Raw genomic sequence first — 20,427 nt, forward strand, 5'->3', positions numbered from 1 at the left:
GCCAGCGAGTCTTACTTTTTCCCATGCTAGGTTCCCTTCGATAAACTCTATTTCCTAGTTGCTAATAAAAAAAAAAAAGCCCATCTAAGCCACAGTAAAATATATGAGTTGTGTGGCTTCCGTGTGTGCATGAGTACATGTTCCCATGTGTGTTAATGACAACACCAACACACTACCATTGTGTCATTTACCGCTGTTCCTTTGTGTGCACTAAAAGATAAAAACGTAACGAATTTTTCCTTCTGCCAAACCAACCTGCTTTAAAGAATATTTGCCTTGTCTTTGCCCTTCCGGTTTTCCATAACAAGCATGGCGCACATTCCCTTTTGTGTCTAAGGCACTGGTTACTTTAGGACTCCAGAATTCACCTTTTCCTTGGCCTTTGTAGGGCATCTCAAATCTAGACATGGCATGACACCAACTCAGATGTGTTTAGAATATATTCACTCACCATATTTTTCTGAGTAAATGATTCAATCTCCACAAGTCTCTGTACAATAGATTTTCGTTAATAATCTTAATAAGACCACCAAGGAGCTAGAAAAAAGAATCAGCCACAAATGTTAATTTTTTTTTTTTTTTTTGGACGGAGTCTTGCTCTGTCACCCAGGCTGGAGTGCAGTGGTGCTATCTTGGCTCACTGAAACCTCTGCCTCCCGAGTTCAAGTGACTCTTTTGCCTCACAGTCACCCAAGTAGCTGGGACCAAGCCAGGCTAGTTTTTGTATTTTTTTAGTAGAGATGGGGTTTCGTCATGTTGGCCAGGCTGAACTGTCTCAGGTGATCCGCCCACCTCAGCCTCCCAAAGTGATGGGATTACAGGTGTGAACCACCACACCTGGCCCACAAATGTTAATTTTAAATGAAACTTATACTATTGGGTCAGACAAGAGCATGTTCTGCCACTCGTTAGCTCTGTGATCCTGGGCAAGTTTCCAAACTCTGAGCTCCAGTTGCTGAGTAAATAGGAATAATAATTATACATTTTCTGAAATGATTTTTGTGAGAATAAATCATCTTATGCATTGAAGTACATAACACTGGCATGTAGTTAGAGCTCAATAATTGCTAACTATGATTGCTCTTTCCTATCTTATTTCCTACACATAGCTCTATTTTGTGGGAGGTGAGAGATCTGGAAGGGATAGAAATTATTTCAACTTGGTGTTTAAAAAAACGTAACTAGCAAGTGAAACACAGGTAGTTAGGGCAGTGGCCTAAGGGCCAGGAGGGTCAACCCGAACAGGCACTACAGTACGTTCGTATCTTTTGGTCTGAGCCCTCCACCCACTCTTGAGGCATTCACTGAAGCACATGGGGAGTCTTCACCTCCTAAGGAATTGGGCAAGGACTGGAAACAAGTGGTCTAATCTTTGGCCAACAGTGCTGGCAGGGGCTTTGAGATGGGAGAGGGAGTGAATTCTCTGTAACGTAGTGAGATACTATTTTGATGTAGTGAATATAGATTCTTCCCACCTCTTTTTCCCAAATCCGATATTTTCTGTTAAACTATTTTTTCTCTCTCAGTTCAGCACTAGGCAAGAAGCCATGATTGTCTATTATAGTATATAAGTCATTACAACCAGACGGTTGTCACTGCATAAAGGGAGAAGTAGAGCCTGGCTTTTGGTTTTGTTTTTGAAAGATAAAAATTGAATGACAATGTGGGCAGGCAAAGCCAATGTTTCCAGCTTCCAGCTGGGAATGAAAATGGGAAAGAGAAGGGGTAAATATTGGTGTGTTCCTAAGGAAGGCCTATTCCCTGAGACTCTCCTAAATGGAGCCCTGGGTTGGCTGAGTGAGGACTGTAGACATTTTGGTTCGTTTGGGGCAATGGTGTGTTGGAGACAGCTTCACCCTCAGGACTCACTGGGGCATTTCTTTCCAGCTCCTCATGTTGCTTGCCTGAAATTGGCCACGGTGGGAATATTTACACTGCAGAAATTGACAACTGCTACAAATCAGAACTTTTCTCTTTGGAGAGCTGATTGTTAAGCATTTGCTCCTCACACCACTGGGTTGGGATCTCTGTCTTACTTCCCTGGTGCAGTCCAGAAAGATGGCAAACTTTTGGAAATCTGCCTCCTCCTTGCCCTATGTCTGGCAAAAAGTAGAAATGGCCGTATGGCCTGTGACCTATCTTGGCAGAAAGGTTGTACGACACATCCAGAATTTCCCATGGCCGCAGAGGGTTATGGGAGACCACTCCAATTTGTTCTGTACTTTGGAGAGAGGCTCAAAAGTGATGAAAATGGAGCCATGCCTGTGTGCATGGACAGTCAAAGATCATTCAGAAAGGCGCACATCTCAGTGGATGAGAGAATGAACAGGTGGGGCTAGGGGCTGTGGCTCATGCCTGTAATCCCAGCACTTTGAGAGGTCGATGTGGATGGATCTCTTGAGCCCAGGAGTTCACAACCAGCCCGGGCAACATGGTGAAACACCGTCTCTACAAAAAAAATTTAAATTTAAATTTTAAAGAACTATAATGTTGGCATAGAATAAGATATAAAGACTGAAAAACACCCCATGCTGTTGCCTTCTCCTTTCATTGTAACATGTAAATCACATCCTCAGGTAAGGATTTGTCCAAGCCTTGCAGAACTATGCTTTCCTAGGGACGTTTATTGAGCTGCTCTTTTTCCCGCTGAAGGAAGGTTTATTACATGACAGATGGACAGGAGCCTCTACTTGCAGAATTGCTCAGGAATAGGAGCTCTACCTGCTCAGACACGGGAATGAGATCACAGGCAGACTTCATATTTGAAGGGAAGGCAGGACATGAGAGCACTGGCATGTAGTTGGAGATAAACAGTCATTATAATCCCTTACCCAAGACAGAGAATCTAGAATATACTGTGCCCACTCCGGTAGGCAGAAAAGTAGTGGCAGCCATAGAGATAATGCAAAAGTTAGAAAGATTCTTGATTACAAGTGCCTGAAGTTGGCCCCATTCTACCACCCACCTAAATGAGACTTTGAAGAGAAGTTAAGTATTATAGTGAAAAATAAATAAAACTGTGTTTCTGGTACACCCGAGCTTGTAGTCTGCACTTTGTGGGCACTGCTTTAGCTCTTCAGAAAGTTGTAATACCATCTGGGGTGTCTCTGCAAGAACCAGTTCTCCAAGCCCCTTGGTTGTACAAGTTCTATGTATTTGATAAGTGAAAATACAAAGTGTTCATCATCTTGTGATTTTTTTTCAGAAAAGCATCTCTATCGGAAGTGCAGTGATTAAACACACGGGCTGTGGGCTTTGACTGGGTTCAGATCTCTGCTTTGACAGGTACTATGTCGTCTTAGGCAGGTTACTGGGCTTTTCTAAGCCTGTGTTGAGTTCCTCACATAAGAATTAAACAAGCAGGTCCACATAGGATTCTTACATAGGCACCTGTACACAGCAAACACTCACTACACATTAGCTATTACTAGAAGGGAGGTAATAGTCATCGGTGATAAGCAGATGAGGGGCACCTCCAGCTTCCTCTCAAATCGGTGACCAACTGAGAGTGAGTTAGATGCCAAAGTTCGACTGAAAACAAGAGATTCTGACTCTCGATCCATGAAGAGTCTACATTATTTAATTCAAGCTTTTGAATGATCTTGTGAGTACTGTCTTTCTTCTGCCAGTAAGAAAGTTGAGGTTAAGCTGAAATCCAAACTCAGGTCTTTTGCCTTCAAAGCCACATTACGTTCACCTCTACTGCCTTGGAGAGGTGAATAAGGGGACACCTCCAGCTTCCTCTGAAATAGTAGCCAGCTGAGAGTCACATGCCAAAGTTCAACTGACAGCGAGAGATTCTGACTCTAGATCTATGAGGAGCCTCATACAATTTTTTTGACATTTGAGGTATAAGTGAAAAATGAAAAGGTTTTCATTAGAGAAGAATAAAGAATGTCAAATTTATTCTAAACATGCAAAGACAGCCATTCAACTATGTCAGTATAAGAATGGTGTCACAGTGGACCCTCGTATTTATTTTTATTTACAAAAAATACCTTAGTCTAAATTGCATATTACTTTGCTTTTACTAAGCAATTAGAGTTTGGTAAAAATAGTTGCACTAGATAGTTAATGAAGCTGTATTTTGGGCATGCCTGGGAGAGCTCAGCTGGCCGTCCCACGGAACCTGAGGCTGGGGCACCACCATGCACCTGGTGGCAGCTACGTAATGTCAAAAGTGGTGACCTAAGACCAAATGCGGTGGCTCACACCTGTGATTCTGGGACTTTGGGAGGCCAAGGTGGAAGAACTGCTTGAAGCCCAGGAGTTCAAGACCAGCCTGGGCAATATCTGGAGACCCCATCTCTACAAATAATGAAAAAAATTAGCTGTCCATGGTGGCATGTACTTGTAGTTCCAACTACTCTATCTACTAGGGAGGCTGAGGTAGGAGGATCACTTGAACCCAAGAGGTCAAGGCTACAGTGAGCTGTGATGGCACTCCACTGCACTCTAGTCTGGGCAACAGAGTGAAATCCTGACTTGAAAAAGAAAAAAAAAAAAGTGGTGACCTAGATGAAAATACCTAGTCTAAGGGGCTAGTCCTTAAAAGTACGACCTTAAGACGCCACATATGAAATTAAGTTGTACTGAGAAAAGTTGCACTTGCTTCTTTGAGACAGCAGGTTTAAATTAAATGAACATTAAATGCAATTATTAAATTGAACCATAATAAATTGCCATTTTTGGCTGGGTGTAGTGGCTCACACCTGTAATCCCAGTACTTTGGGAGGCCAAGGTGGGCGGGCACTTGAGGTCAGGAGTTCGAGAACAGCCTGGCCAACATGGTGAAACCCAATCTCTACTAAAAATACAAAAGTTAGCTGGAAGTGATGGCTCACGCCTGTAATCCCAGCTACTCAGGAGGCTGAGGCACAAGATTCGTTTGAAACCGGGAAGTGGAGGTTGCAGTGAGCCGAAATCAAGCCAGAAATTGCTAGGTTTTTGCAAGTAAAAAGTGGTAAAATATCAGCAATTGAGGTGGCTCAAGCTATTGATTAAATTAAAACTTCAATTCCAGGCTAATTTTTCTTCTTCCCTAAAGAAGTACTGGATAATAATTATAGTAATAGGAGGAGGAGGATTCTTTTTTATCATACTCCTTACACTTACTTAGCTCTTATGAATATCTCACTTCTAGTCTGTTTATATATATTAACTCAGTACCACAATAACCACAGGAAATAAAACAATTATTATTTCTATTTAACATATTTATCAGGCTACATGTGGCAGCTTTATAAATAATATCTGTAGTTTTGGGTGCTCATAATATATTAAGTGTTGTACTAAATGCCCTTCATAAATGATCTCTTTACCTCTGAGGTGCACAAATGACCTCATTACTTCTCATTACTACGATTTTCCTTATTCTTCAGAGCAGGACCCTGAGGTGAGAAGTTCAGAAATTTTCTGAGGTTCACAAAATTAGTAGGGGGCAGAGGAGAAATTTAAAATGAGATTCATCTACTTCTGGGCCTCAGTGTGTAACTATGAAGCTACTCTATTTCAGTCTATGCTTTTTCCATCTGGCCTTTCCAAGTCTTAGCAGCCTCCCCCATCTTCTCTCATAATTTAGCGAGTTTCACTAAGTACTTAATAAATATCCTTGCATGCACACTGATTTCACATGTGGCTGATTTTTGAGAATGTAACATTGCCAAGGTGCTTGTGAAACTAGGCCAATCAAATGTATTGATTCCAATAAAGTTCTTACTAAATTTGATTCCTCCTTGTAAAATTGTGAAATGGTCATAGAAATACCACTAGAGTTAAGTATGTGCAATTTCCTTAAATTGGATTCTCAGATAAGCATCAGCCTCTTAGAGCTTACGATATCTGAGAAAATAACAGCTAAACACCCCGGCACTGATGTGGCAGTGAAATGATTTCTCTGGTAGTGGCTCATTTCTTAGTCACCAAGTAAAGTATTTACAGAATCTTCCCTCAGGTATAGATATTACTGTTATCACGAACAATGAGATGAGAAAATTGAGGAACCAAGGTGATTACAAAACAGCTAAATGCAAACTGGCTATTTGGCACCCACATTGAAAAGATTTTCTGAAGTCTGATGATTTAACTGGTTGTAAAGGACGTGCTGAGTTCAATCAAAGATGTCCAACCTTAGTTTACATTTTCTCCCACACAGGATTAAATTGCTGTAAGTGGCCTGTTCCCTGCTGTGCAGGGTACCCCTCCAGGTTTGCATAGGAAGAGTAGGTTCCCTTGGGAGACTAGCCTCACTCACATGCACACCTTCACTTACATGGCTCCATCAGGAGCTGTGAAAATGTGGGTTTTACTCTTTAACTTAAAATATGAGTTGAAATGGAAAATAAAATAAGAGGTAGATAGTGCAAGTATCTGAGATCCCTCCTTCAAAATGCAACAGGACGCCAAGGCAAGAGGATTGCTTGAGCCCAGGAGTTTGAGACCAGCCTGGGCAACATGGTGAGGCCCCATCTCAAACAAACAAACAAACAATAACAAAACCTTGCAATGATGTGCAGCCTTGATGAGATAAAGAACAGGTTCCCCTTTAGTACAGGACAAATCACATGAATGGTTTCTATTTACTAGGCACTTACTATGTGTCAGACATTGTACCAAATGCCTGAATGTGGATGATCTTATGTAATTTTGCCTATTATTATCTGTATTTTACAGTTGAGGAAACTGAGGTTTACAGAAACTGAGTAACTTCGCCAAGTCCGCATCCTTCATAAATGGTGTAGTTGGGGCTACAAGCCATGCCTAACTGACCTTGGAGACCAGGTGTATTGCTGGTCTTGAGCACCGTGGTATATTGCTTCTCATAGAAAACATAGCCCATACGCAGGCAGACTGAATCTCCAAGCTTCAGTCCCTTGACTATAGAGTCCTGCTTTCTTCAGCTCTCCTGCACAGTATATTCTAGATTCTCTGTCTTGGGTAAGGGATTATAATGACTGTTTATCTCCAACCACGTGCCAGTGCTCTCATGTCCTGCCTTCCCTTCAAATATGAAGTCTGCCTGTGATCTCATTCCCATGTCTGAGCAGGTAGAGCTCCTATTCCTGAGCCATTCTGCAAGTAGAGGCTCCTGTCCATCTGCCATGTAATAAACCTTCCTTCAATGGGAAAAAGAGCAGCTCAATAAACGTCCCTAGGAAAGCATAGTTCTGCAAGGCTTGGACAAATCCTTACTTGAGGATGTGATTTACATGTTACAATGAAAGGAGAAGGCAACAGCATGGGGTGTTTTTCAGTCTTTATATCTTATTTTAATGCCAACATTACAGTTCTTTAAAATTTAAATTCATTCAATAAATAATATATACATATATAGTTCAAAATCAAAACAATATAAAGCAATTACATATAAAAACATATTTTATTTCTACTCTTGTCCCCATTCACCCTGATTCTCCCTCTAAATTAGTAAGCATTTTTATTAGTTTCTTGCTTAGTCATCTCATCCTTTTTAAATGTAAATATAAATACATGCTTATTCTTTTTCTTTTACACAAAAGCTCACCTTTTTCACTCTAAGTATTTTAACAATACATAGAGAACATGCACTTTTTACTCTTTACATCTGCATAGTATTCCTTATGTACCTGTCCGACAGTGTATCTAACCAGCCTCCATGAATGGGCATTTTGGTTTTTTGCAGTCTTGTAATTACCAAAAACATTGCAATGAATTTGTTTATGCAGTGGTATCTGTAGAATCAACTCCCAGAAGTTTATCCAGCTTCTGGGTAGGATAAGCTGGGTCGAAGAGTAAGTGTGCTTTAGATGGTTATTGCCAAATTGTCCTTCACAGGACTCTGCCACTAGCATTAGATAAGAGAGTCTCCTTCACTGCCCTGACAATAGAGTGTGTTGTCACACTGGATTTTTGCCAATCTGATAGGCAAGAAATGGTTTCCTAGAGCAGTTCTGACTTAATAGTTGGGTTTTTTTTTTATGACTGAGGTTGAGAATATTTTCATTTGCTTAAGGGTATATTTCCTTTCTGTAAAAAATATGTGCAGAGGAGTCTATGCCTGAGATGAGTTACAAATATTTTTGCGGGTTTGCCACTTATCTTTTGACTTTGCCTTGCCGTGTTATTATTATTACTACTCTTTTGCCTTCAGAGGGCTTTTGTTTGTTTATGTAGTTAAGCACCATTACTCTCTCACGATCTCTGGATTTTCAGCCATAGTTAGAAAGGCCTTCCCTACACTGATGTTACAAAGGGATTTGTCTGCGTTTTATCATATTTTGACAATTCCTTTCCCCCTCATGTTTAAATCTTTGAATTATTTGGAGTTTATTCTGATGAGTATTATGTTAGTTATGGATCTAACTTTGTCCTTTTGCCCCTGACTACCCAATCGCCCCCCAACTGTTTTATTTAAAAATCATCTTGACTGATTTGAGATGCTGCCTTTATCATATACCAAATCCCCAGAGGCATTTGCTTATCATTCTGACTCTGCATCTTTTCCATTGGTCTATTTGTGAATTCATTTAGCAGTAACACTCTGCTTTAATTATTAAGTCTTTATAGCCTCAATACTATTTGGGGCCTTGTGATATTTCTTTTAGGGAAGAGAGAAAATCCTTTAGTGCTTTCAATGAGACAGAAAGTGGCCCCTGTCAATGATCTTGAATAGAACAGTTTCACATTTTTACAAATCAATATATAGTAGGACTAGGTATCTCTACCATGAATCACTTTGCAAGGGAAGCAGCAGTGGGCCCTTACGAGCTTGGAGCTGGATGATACACGATGCTCCTTTTCACCCCCGAATTTGCCAGGAGGCATGAAGAGAGTGTGAGTTTGGGAGTGAGAGGGGTGGAGGCCTTCTCTTCTACTTGGATGCTTGAAATGATCCCAGGGAAGGAGCCTCGTTGGAGGAGCACTGAGAAACCAATGCTGGGAATGTCTAATTGCTACCAAATGGTATCTAAATTGAAAGCGTTATGCTCGATGCCTATCTTGGAGTTCTAAACTTTTTGCTCACTGACTTTAAAAAAGATACTATGAATTTAGAGCTCTGACTTTGGCTAACAAGCCCCTAAACCATCTTTTATCCCCTTAAACTGTGTTCTCAAAAAACATAACCACCGTGTGAGAAGCTCTCTGGATTGTCTTCAAGCGGGACAATTGTACACTCAATGATTTGCACTTCCAATAACGCTATAGAACAATGTTTAATTAAAAGAAAATGTATATGTAGCATAAAATAATTCTGTGACTTTCCCCAAGGTGTATACAAACTGAGGTTGCCTTTTCACTCAACTATCGTGATAGTAACTTATTATGAGCCTGCTGCTGGCTTAACTGTTTCCGTGAATCCTCAAACAGCCCTGATGGAGTCGGCTCTGAGGCTTTAATACCTTGCAAACTGCCCACAGGAGCGTGGCAGAGCTGTGCGTGCGTGCTTGGGTGACTGTGAGCTGGGCAAGGAGGTGGGAGTAGGAGTGGGCAGGAAACCCTCTATTCTTGATACTACAAATCTCTGAGTCATTTTCTTTCTCAGTAGGAGCCTTTGTTATCAATCCCTCGATTCTCTGCGGTTTGTTTTTAGCACACCTCAGCCTCTCACAGTGGGAATGTCTCGTTCTTTCTTCCCATCACCTTCTCTTTCTCCTACTTTACAGTAGCAATTGCACCTTCTCCTGTTCTCCTTCTAGATTGCTCTGATGTTTGAAGGAAGCTTCAATGGCTGTTCCGGGGTGTGGCAGGCGACCTCACAAAACTTGTTCTGCATGTTGGCCAAGGATCCGCTAATTTCCTATGTAGCCAACATTGTACAATCCAGTTCTAACAGTAAAGGAATTTTCTCATTTAAAAATTTTTTTTTCTCAACAAAAGTAATACATACATTAAATAAAATTTAAACACTGAAGAAATATGTATTGTAAAAAGTGAAGGTGCCTTGTATTTCTACCTGCAGAGAAAACCACTTTAATAGTCTAGTGATCCTCAATTTTTTTCAATAGGTATGCCAGCTAGATTCCTCTTCCTCTTCCTCCTCCTCCTCCTCCTCCTCCTCCTCCTCCTCCTCCTCCTCCTCCTCCTCCTCCTCCTCCTCCTCCTTCTTCTTCTTCTTCTTCTTCTTCTTCTTCTTCTTCTTCTTCTTCTTCTTCTTCTTCTTCTTCTTCTTCTTCTTCTTCGTCGTCGTCGTCTTCTTCTTCTTCTCTTCTTCCTCTTCTTCTTCCTTTTTGACAGTCCGGCTCTGTCGCAACCAGCCTGGCCAACCTAGTGAAACCCCGTCACTACGGGTGGAGCGCAGTGGTACAATCTTGGGTCACTGCAGCCTCTACCTCCTGGGTTCAAGGGATTCTCCTGCCTCAGCCTCCTGAGTAGCTGGGATTACAGGCACCTGCCACCATGCCTGGCTAATTTTTGTATTTTTAGTAGTGACGGGGTTTCACTAGGTTGGCCAAGCTGGTCTCGACCTCCTGACCTCAGGTGATCCACCTGTCTCGGCCTCCCAAAGTGCTGGGACTATAGGCATGAGCCACAGCACCAGGTCAGATTATTCTTATTTTACAAAAATGGTGTCACAGTACACACATGGCTTTTCATTTTGCTTTCTTCACTTCGGAAGCCTATCCAGCCTGTCCATATGTGGCAATCGCTGTTGTAATGGTGCGGCAACATATTTTTGCTCCATTTCCATTTATCTCATCTTTGGTCCCATCGTAAATGAAAAAAGTACCCTGAAGTAAAAGTGAGGAGCCTTGGGTTTCTAGCATTGTTTTGCCACTAGCCAGCTGTGTGGCTATAGACAAATTGCTCAACCTCATTCGTTTCAGTTTTCGTTGTTAAGGGCGGGGAATATGATTTTAAAAGCCCCTCCTAGCTCTGTCAGATCAGACCCATTGGTAATAGTACGTGTTGGGCACCTGCTGTGTTCCAGGAATTGTTCTAGGTACTAAGAAAGCTGCAATGAATGTAGAAGAAAACCCCTATCCTCATAGAGCTTTCATTTCAATGTTGAATGTATTCCCCTCTGAATAGCACCACAAAGCATCCGAAAACAAGTGCCTCTTCTCCCTCCATTTCTTTACCCCCCAGTTATTCTCCAATTCAGCAACTGAACTCTTGCTTCAAACCCTCCCACGGCAGTCCTCTAACAAATGCCAGCAATTAACCTCCTATTCACAACATCCAATGGGTTCTTCTAGTCTACATTTTACTTAAGCTCTTGCTTCAAACCCTTCCACGGCAGTCCTCTAACAAATGTCAGCAATTAACCTTCTATTCACAACATCCAATGGAGTCTTCTAGTTTACATTTTACTTAAGCTCTAGGTGGAAGGTGACACTATTATTTGTTTTCTTCTTAGACTGATCGTCTCTTTCAGCACTGATTTCTCTCAAGAATGACCCTTCCTTTCCCTGAATATACATGTAGTCAACATTTTTGACTTATGGAATCTGTCTTTGCAAATTTGCCTATGCTAAAATTTATTTGTAACTCCAAAAGTGATCCTGATAGGGTTTTTGAGGCCACTCACAAATGTGTGCAGAGGAGCACAAAATTTGAGCTTCCCAATGGGTATGCTCTCAGCTGAGGCTGACCAAGGTGATGCTTTGCTTTCCTGTTTCAGTTCCCATACTATGAAGAAGTTTCCTTATCGTGGCCTATTTAGTGCGCATTTTTCACACATTTGTGCTTTTTGTTGATGACTTTACTGTTTAAAATAGCCCCAGGCCTAGTATTGAAGTGCTATTTAGTGTTTCCAAGCACAAGAAAGCTGTACTATGCCTTATGAAGAAAATAAGTGTTAGATAAACTTTGGGCATGAGTTCAACATTAATAAATTGACAATGTTGATGAAATATGTTAATTTTTAAACAGAAACACACATAAAACAAGGTTACCACTGAAAAGTTGGTGAAAATGTCATGACCAGAGGCTTGCAGGAACCTAACCATGTATTTCCCCTATAAGAAATGGTTCAGCGTTTTCTAATTCAGGGTTCACAGTGGCTTCAGAGAACTTAACTGCCATGAATAATGAAAATCAATGTATTTTTAAATCCAACTTCTCTTTCCTTACCATTCCTTAAATGTTGGCATTCCTTGGGTCTGTCTTGGTCCCATTGCTCTTCTCATCTGGTGAATTCTCCAAGACTACCCCCTTCTCTCCTAGAAAGGACTCCAGACATGCATATCCAACTGCTGTATATGTGTGTTCCATATTCCTGGTCCCCAATAAAAATCCCAAACTAGGAGTTCGAGACCATCTTGGCCAACATGATGAAAATCCCATCTCTACTAAAAATACAAAAAATTATCTGGGTGGGGTGGTGCACGCCTGTAATCCCAGCTACTCAGGAGGCTGAGGCAAGAGAGTCACTTGAACCCAGGAGGTGGAGATTGCAGTGAGCCGAGATCACACCACTGCACTCCAACCTGGACAACAAGAGCAAAACTCCGTCTCAAAAAAACAAGAAAAAAAAAAAAATCCCAAACTATGCTTACTACCTCATTGATGTGTTCTTCCTTGAATAGTCCCAGTTTAATAAATGGTACCACCCAAGTAGGTAGGCCAGATCATGGAGAATCCTTCTTGACTTCTCTGATTCCTTCCCCACTCCCCCTCACTCCCAGGTGGTTGACTCCAGCCCCTTAATGTCTCACAGCTCACTCTCTTCCTTTCTGCTCCCATGGCTACTCCTTAGATCGGGCCCCATGGTTGTGGCCTAGAGTGATGAACTGGTTTCTCAAGTCCTCTACCTACAGTCAGTATTGTACCCCCATTTCTACACCTTCAATCCATCTTCCACATTGGGGCCCAAATGAGAGTTCTATTTAATAGCAATGTAATAGCTGACATTGACTTCATGGGCCTGTGTCCCAGGCATCATGCTAGAGACTTGACACATACTATCTGTAATCATCAGGCTGCAGATAAACACAGTTATACCCATTTTCCATCAAAGGAACTGAGATTCACAGGTGATAAAACCCTAACTCCTAAGCACTAGAACACAGGAGCCTTTATGATTTAGTCTCTGGCCACTTCAGTAATTTCATGTGTTGACACATTTTTTCTTACCTCTCTGTGTATCCTACCCTCTAGCAGTTTAAAACTACATGCGGGTTTCCCAAACATTTTGTGCTGCTTCACATTTCCATGCCATTCTTTAGCTATGCCCTCTGCTCATCATGATCTTTCTTTCCTTGTCTATGAGAGCCTACTGAACTTACTATACTCAGCTTAACAAAAACTGGCTTTAATAAAACTTCTAGAGCTTCCCAAGTAGAGCAGGCCACACAGTCTTTTCTGTTCCCACTATACTCTGTAGAAACTTCTATTGCAGTGTCACCTTACCACATTTACTGCTTAAATGTCTTTCTCTATGTAGACTCTTCTTTTTAGATGTGACACCTTTTCTCTGGGTGAACTAATTTTTGCTTATTACTTATATAACGGTCAATAAGATCATGAGTTTCTAATCAATATTATGGCTCAATTGCTTCTACTCAGCTGCCTATCCTAATATCTGGTTAGACCTTTGTACCAGAATGGTCCAAGCCAAATTAATTATGTTTCTCTAATTTGCACTACTTCTGGATGCACAATGAATGAAACTCCATCTGTCTGCTGTTCAAGCAAGAAAATTGGGAATTCTCCATTTCCCCACACTTCTATCTTCACATAGTGTCTATCTTTAAATTCTATTTACCCTAGAGCTATCCTATTAATACATTTTGTACCCATCACTTTTCTCCCCACTCCAACTGGCCATATCAGATCACTATCTTCCCATCAGTGCACCCAGCTCCTAACTTGTTTCTCTACCTCCAATCTTGCCAAAATGATTCTCCTTATTCTCATCCGAGTGCTGCTTATAAGGAACAAATGGGATCTCCCCAGTTCATTCCATCATAATCCTTCAGTGTCTTGCCATGGCCAGTAGGATAGTGTAAACTCACAAGCATTACAGAACCCTTCATGCTTTTCTCTCTAGCTTTGTCTCTCTCTCTACTTCTCCCTTTCATATAAGTCTTTCAGCGTCATCTAACTATTCACAGATCTTCAAAGGGAGATTTGTGTATGTTCTTTCTTTTTGGGCTGGGTGAATTGTATATATATTTTTTTCTTTCTTTTCTTTTTTTTTTTGGGGGGGGGGGATAGAGTCTCACTCTGTCACCCAGGCTGGAGTGCAGTGGCGTGATGTTGGCGCACTGCAACCTCTGCCTTCTGGGTTCAAGTGATTCTCGTGTCTCAGCCTCCCAAGTAGCTGGGACTACAGGTACAAGCCACCATGCCTGGCTAATATTTCATATTTTTGGTAGAGATGAGATTTCGCTGTGTTGACCAGGCTGGTCTCAAACTCCTGACCTCAGGTGATCTGCCTGCCTCGGCCTCCTAAAGCGCTGGGATTACAGGCATGAGCCACTGCACCTGGCCGAATTGTGTATTTTCTTTATGACTTGGCCCAGAGAATTTCTAGCTTGGATTGTGTCCTCTACTTTCAGAGAAGTCTGCCTCTAACTTTGCACAATGTGCACTTTAAACACCTTAAAGGCAGGAACTGTGTATAATACTCAGAGCATGGCCTAGGGGCCAGCATGGAGGGGGTGAGGTACAGATGTTTGTTGAATGACTGTACGAACTCACAATTTTGAAGGTGTTGACCATGGACATTGCTGACCTGGTAATATTTGATTGACCAATGGACAGGATCACAAGTGATGGCATCTTCTGATGCCATCAAGGGCTGCATTCCCAGGAAGAAACAAATTACTGGAATCTTAGAGATGTTCTCCCTTTCCTATGCCTTCAGAGACATTTCTAAGCTTAGCCATGCTTTCTTTCATCCTCTGAGTTTCAGCAACAGCCATCCATAGCAGTTAAGACAATTGCACATTGCTTAAAGTTAGGTAACAAATTACCTTTTGCATAATGTTTGCATAATGCATGATGCAAAATGTTCCTAGATCACTGATTTTTTTTGGGGGGGGGGGGAACTGTGCTATATCTTTTTGACTTATGTTTTAATTTCTAGGTATTCTTCTTTCCTCCAGGCAAAGTTAACCATAGGGTCAGAGGACTTGAATGCCGGTGACATTTGGTGACAATCCGAAGCCACCAAGGAAAGAAAATATTTCTTCTTTGTGGTACAATTGTTTAAAACATGGTTGAAAGCAGGTTTAAGTAGGACTTTTTTTTTTTTTTTAAAGCATATGTTGGTTTAAGTAGAAACTTGAAAAATAAAACACAAAAAGACAACTACAAAATAATATGCATAGCATGACCTCATTTTTGTAAAAGAAGAATAATCCAGTTAGCATAGCTGAGAAAAAATGGAAAGAATATGCACCTGGCTGTTTAATAGTGTTTTTTTTTTTTTCCTCTGGAAATTATGATTATAGTGGAGCTTCACTTTTAACATTACTTATTTCTGGTTTTGCTATGCAAAAAAAGTACAGAAAACTCCAGGAAAAATTTTATTTATAGCTTTATCCTGGGGGCTGTTTTGCTTTTCTGCATCTTCAGAGTGGAAATGCTGTCTTAACCAATAAATTAACAATTTGCTTAGCTATTGTTACTGCCATCATTTTGCTTTCCTGTGACACTGGGAGAAGGTTTTCTAGCTTGGTCCCTTGTCCAAGCAAATGTTACCAATTTTTTAAAAAGAGACTCTGCACCATCCTCAGAAGTAGTCAAGTTTAGCGTGTATCTTTTGTTTAAATGTGTGGGGATTAAGTTATTCTATAATAATATGATTACACTGTAAAATCTTAGACCTTTATAATTCAGTGGGTAATGATTTCCCAAAAGCTAAAATTTGTCAATTACTTGCAGCTAGTAATTTCCAGTGAGGCTACTTCGACAAAGGGTGAGACTCTGGGAGTTGCTATGGGGAACGCCTCCAGCAGTGAAGCTGATGTAGGCTTATGCCACTGCCATAGGGGCCACACTCTGAGTCAGAAAGGACCTCAGAGGAAAGGAGTTCAAATGCCCAACTGATGCAAGAATCCCTCTGCAACATCCACGACATGCCAGACTCCTGCCTAAAACTTTCTGACAGCTTCCCACGCTCACAGGGCAAAGTTCAAACTCCTTGACGTGCTTCAGGAGGCCTTGCGCAGTCTGGCCTCTACTTACATCTTCAATTTTGTTTTTAAGTATTCATCAATTTGCTTACTAATTCCTTTATCAACCCATGCATCAAATATTTACTGAATGCTTCCAGTGTACCAGGCACTATTTTAGGAATTGAAAATACACAACAATAAATGAAACAGACAAAATCCTCTTGGAGCTTATGTTCCAGTGGTCTAAAAAACAGTAAACAGGCCGGGCACAGTGGCTCATGCCTGTAATCCCAGCACTTTGGGAGGCCGAGGCGGGTGGATTGCCTGAAGTCAGGAGTTTGTGACTAGCCTGGTTAACATGGTGAAACCCCATCTCTACTAAATATACAAAAAAATTAGCCGGGCATGGTGGCACATGCCTGTAGTCTCAGCTACTTGGGAGGCTGAGGCAGGAGAATTGCTTCAACCCAGGAGGCAGAGGTTGCAGTGAGCTCAGATTGTGCCACTGCATTCCAGCCTGAGCAATGAGGGAGATTCTGTCTCAAAAAAACAAACACACAAACAAACAAACAAACAAACAAAAACACAGTTAACAAATAAATAAAAGATGTTGTGTCAGGTAGTAATGAATGCCACGGGGAAAAATAAAGCATGGAAAATGTAGTGATTTTAAATACAGGCACACACTCTTTGATACTCCTCCCTCCAAGAGGTTGAGCCTAATTCCTTTTCCCTCTAGTTTGGACTGGACTTAGTGGCTCACTTCAAATAAATGAAATAAATCAGAAGCAACGATGTGTGACTCTGCAGCCTAGGCCTCAGAAGGCACTATGCCTTCCCCTTCTCTCTCTTAGATTACACTCTGAGAGATGTTGGCTGCCACGTTGTGAACAACCTTTAGAGACAGCCCTATGTGACGAGGAATTGAGGCCGCAGACAGCAGCCATCTAAGTGAACCTTCTCGGAAGTGGATTCCCCAGCCCCTGTCAAGCCTGCAGATGACTGCATCCTTGGCCAACTCTTGACTACAGTGTCATGGGTGACCCTGAGCCAGAATTCTTAGAAATGATATGAGATGACAAATATTCATTGTTTTAATCTGCTGAGTTTTGGGACAATTTGTTATACAGTGACAGATAACTAATAAGAAAAGAAAATAGGGAAGGTGTATGTGGGTGGTGCTGGCTGTTTCCAGGATAATTAGAGGAGGCCTCACCGAGAAGGAGCCTTGCAGCTAACTCTTGAAGTAGGTGAGGGAGTGAGCCATGAGTACGTCTGGAGAAGATTTCTCGCCAGTCTTCCTGTTGCACTGTGGTCATACAGAACTCGCCTCAGTCGTTGGAACACACCATTTTCCTTCTTAACTCCAGGCCTTCCCATATGTTATCTCTTCTACTCACAACTCACACCCCTCACCCTTCCCTGTCACCCCACCTCACTTCCAATGCTGGCCACCTCATTAACTCCTCATTTATCCATCAGGTCTCAGCTTAGATGCCGCTTTTTCCAGAAAGCCATTCATATCTGCCTACCCTTGGGTAAGTACCCCTTCTGCGTGGTTCCTTGTGTTCCCAGTCATAGCATTTGACACAGTGTAGGACGATGGCCTTTTGGGATTTTTATTTTTTATTTTTTTTGGCCGTTACATGGATTATATTCTCTGTGAGGACAGGGCCAAATCTTTTGCAGTTGTAACTGCCATAGCCAGCAGAGTAATCGACACTTGGCAGGAACTCAGTCAATAGCTCCTAAGTGCATGAAGACATTCTGTTCCATTATCGCATGGCAGTCACACACACCCTCACCGTCTCAGTTTCCTATCTCTAAAATACCCCCCTTCCAGGATTATGGTGAGGATAACAAATGCTCACCATATGGTGAGGATAACTATGTAAGTCACCTAGCAGAGTAAGTTCTGTAGAAGCAATAGTCAAATTCTAGTGCAGGAAGTCTGTTCCCTTATAAGACCGTCCCTTTCATTCCATTGCTCAGCAGTTCTATTTAGGAGGAAACTGTTATCTTGAAACTGGAAAAATTGAGGATAAATACCTTCTCTGATAGGGCCCATTTTGATTTTTCATTCACAATTAGATGGATATTTTAGGACACAAAAGAACAATTCTAGTCAAATCTTTCCTTCCTCCTATTCATCAGGTTTATTGAGGTTTAATTTGCTATAGTAAAATTCACCCTTTTTAGGAGTGTAGTTCTATGAGTTTTGACAAATGCATGCAGTTTTACTACCGTCACCAGTCAACAGGTTTTCACTTTTTATTAATTCTCTGTTGACAGCTCCAAGTAGTGTACAGTTCTTACTTAGTACTGCTTCCACTCTCTGCCAAAACGAATTCTCCAATTTTAAACGATCTTGGCTTGTTCATTCAGTGTTTGGTGCTTGGACCTCTGGGGGTGCCTGTGTTTTTGTCTGAATCTCTGCCAGCCAGAAGGGTTGTTATTCCAAAGTGTAACCAACCATTAACCAAAATATTATTACATTTATTCTTATTCCTTTTATTACCATCTCTCAGAGCAGAAATTGTGAATGGGCAATGATAACTCTTTAGCTTCATTTGGGACCCTGAAGAGCAAAATTATTTCTCTTGTGTAATAAAAATAGAAAAAGGAAGATTTTGAAACAAAGAAGGGTTTCTAACAAGAAATTTGCACACGTGCATGTTTCTCCCCTGCTCTGAATCTCTATTATAATTGTTGTCAACACTGTTTGTCACTTTAATGTTCCCTAATTGCCACTCCTTTGTGTTTGTTACCATTAATTTGATTACAAGATGAGGAACTTTTCCCTGTTTCTTTCCTCCTACATACCGAGGATGAGCACAGGACTGGGTACACAGTTAAAACACAATAAATGTTCTTTTGAGAGACTAACTTGTAGGGAGAGGTGACTTTTGGTAAATTCATGGGAAGGTTCTTTGCAGATAGATCAGGATTTTTGAACAGAACTTCCATTTAGAAAGTCAGATCTTTTAATTTATTATGATGAATAAAGTTTTCGCCAGATTAAGTGTGGTTTCCCTCATAAATTATGAAATAAGTTGCCTAGCAATACAGTGTAATAAATGTAGATATCTAGGAAGGTGGGTTATCTCAAAAGATCAAGGTAAAGTTTAGGTTCCATCTGTGGGTACAAAGAAATGAAAGAAGGAAGCCTTTGTGGCTCTTGAGGTAAAGTGATGCTAGCGTCCACTTCTTTCCCCCAATCCTCCTCAGTTTATAAGTCATTGTCGAGAATACTAAACCACCAGGGCGATACAGGGGAATCCCATAGGTGAACACGACATTAGAACATGCTTTCGGAGAGGGTCTCTGAAAGAGGTTTTTTGGACATCTCGGGGGAGCTCATGGATACCTGGCAGTAAGTACGTAGTAACGTCCCAGAAATCAACCGGCTGCAATTTTACTGCAATTTACTATTCTTGGGTCATATACGAAAATATCAAAAGCACTTTCTGCTCTTTCTCAATAGCAATGAATACAATTAACCACAAATATTTCCAAAGAGGTTACAGAAATTTTAATGTTATGAGAAAGTCAGAGGGTCAGGATAGGGTTGAGCCTAATGCACATGTGTTAGAGGCACAGGAAGTTGCTAAGAGACACTTATCCAAAATCTTTTTTTTTTTGAGACAGAGTCTTACTCTGTTGCCCAGGCTGGAGTGCAATGGCACGATCTTGGCTCACTGCAGCTTCCACCTCCCGGGTTTAAGAGATTCTCCTTCCTCAGGAGAATAGCTGGGACTACGGGTGCGCACCACCACTCCCAGCTAATTTTTTGTATTTTTAGTAGAGACGGGATTTCACCATGTTGGCCAGGATGGTCTCGATCTCTTGACCTCGTGATCTGCCTGCCTCAGCCTCCCAAAGTGCTGGGATTACAGACGTGAGCCACTGCGCCCAGCCTTATCCAAAATCTTTACAGTCATTTTGTCTACATTTTTATTAGTTATTTTTGTGGGCTAAGATGTTAAAGGATCTTGCAGAAATACCTGTCTGCATTTAAGCTTTTCTAGTGATTAATGCCTACACATGCATTAGTTGGCCATTATAGTCTCAGTGATCTGGTGCCACCTTGGGTAGTTGCAACACAGGCCAGGTAAATATTTTATAAGTTTGGGCAGGATGTATGATTCAGAGCATGGTGTGCTTCTATGGAGGTTGTGCCTCCACGGAAGAAACATTGGAGACCCTGGATAGCCTGGGGGTCAAATAAGGGCAACCAGGGCTGGTGAAACAACAAGAGGAGAACAGGTCTAATAAAGAAGATGGGCGTGGTTTTGCATCTAAAGTGCCCTCAAGATGGACCTGCAACTGAGCTGGATGGAGCTGCTCGGTGGTGAAGTTGGTAGTCATTGTCATTGGGTCACCC

At 41.4% G+C, this 20,427-nt stretch overlaps 1 protein-coding gene and 1 long non-coding RNA gene across 8 annotated transcripts in view; one reads left to right on the forward strand and one right to left on the reverse strand.

The window, feature by feature from the left end:
• Positions 1-20,427, forward strand: part of LOC105473410 (Mdm1 nuclear protein) — a 66,695-nt gene that overhangs the window by 44,147 nt on the left and 2,121 nt on the right. For 5 of the 7 annotated variants that reach the window (XM_071071475.1, XM_071071472.1, XM_071071471.1 and 2 more), the window contains one exon: positions 17,526-17,581. The exons of 1 other annotated variant lie outside the window; for it this stretch is intronic. In XM_071071475.1, coding sequence (XP_070927576.1) covers positions 17,526-17,581 — 56 coding nt within the window. Of the gene's footprint in view, positions 1-15,029; positions 15,152-17,525; positions 17,582-20,427 lie in introns of those variants that run through there. One more of the 7 variants, XM_071071474.1, reaches the window with a different exon arrangement.
• Positions 1-20,427, reverse strand: part of LOC105473413 (uncharacterized) — a 50,286-nt gene that overhangs the window by 2,219 nt on the left and 27,640 nt on the right. The window lies entirely within an intron of this gene.

The sequence above is a fragment of the Macaca nemestrina genome, chromosome 10 (assembly GCF_043159975.1).
Source record: "Macaca nemestrina isolate mMacNem1 chromosome 10, mMacNem.hap1, whole genome shotgun sequence".
Lineage (NCBI taxonomy): Eukaryota > Metazoa > Chordata > Mammalia > Primates > Cercopithecidae > Macaca > Macaca nemestrina.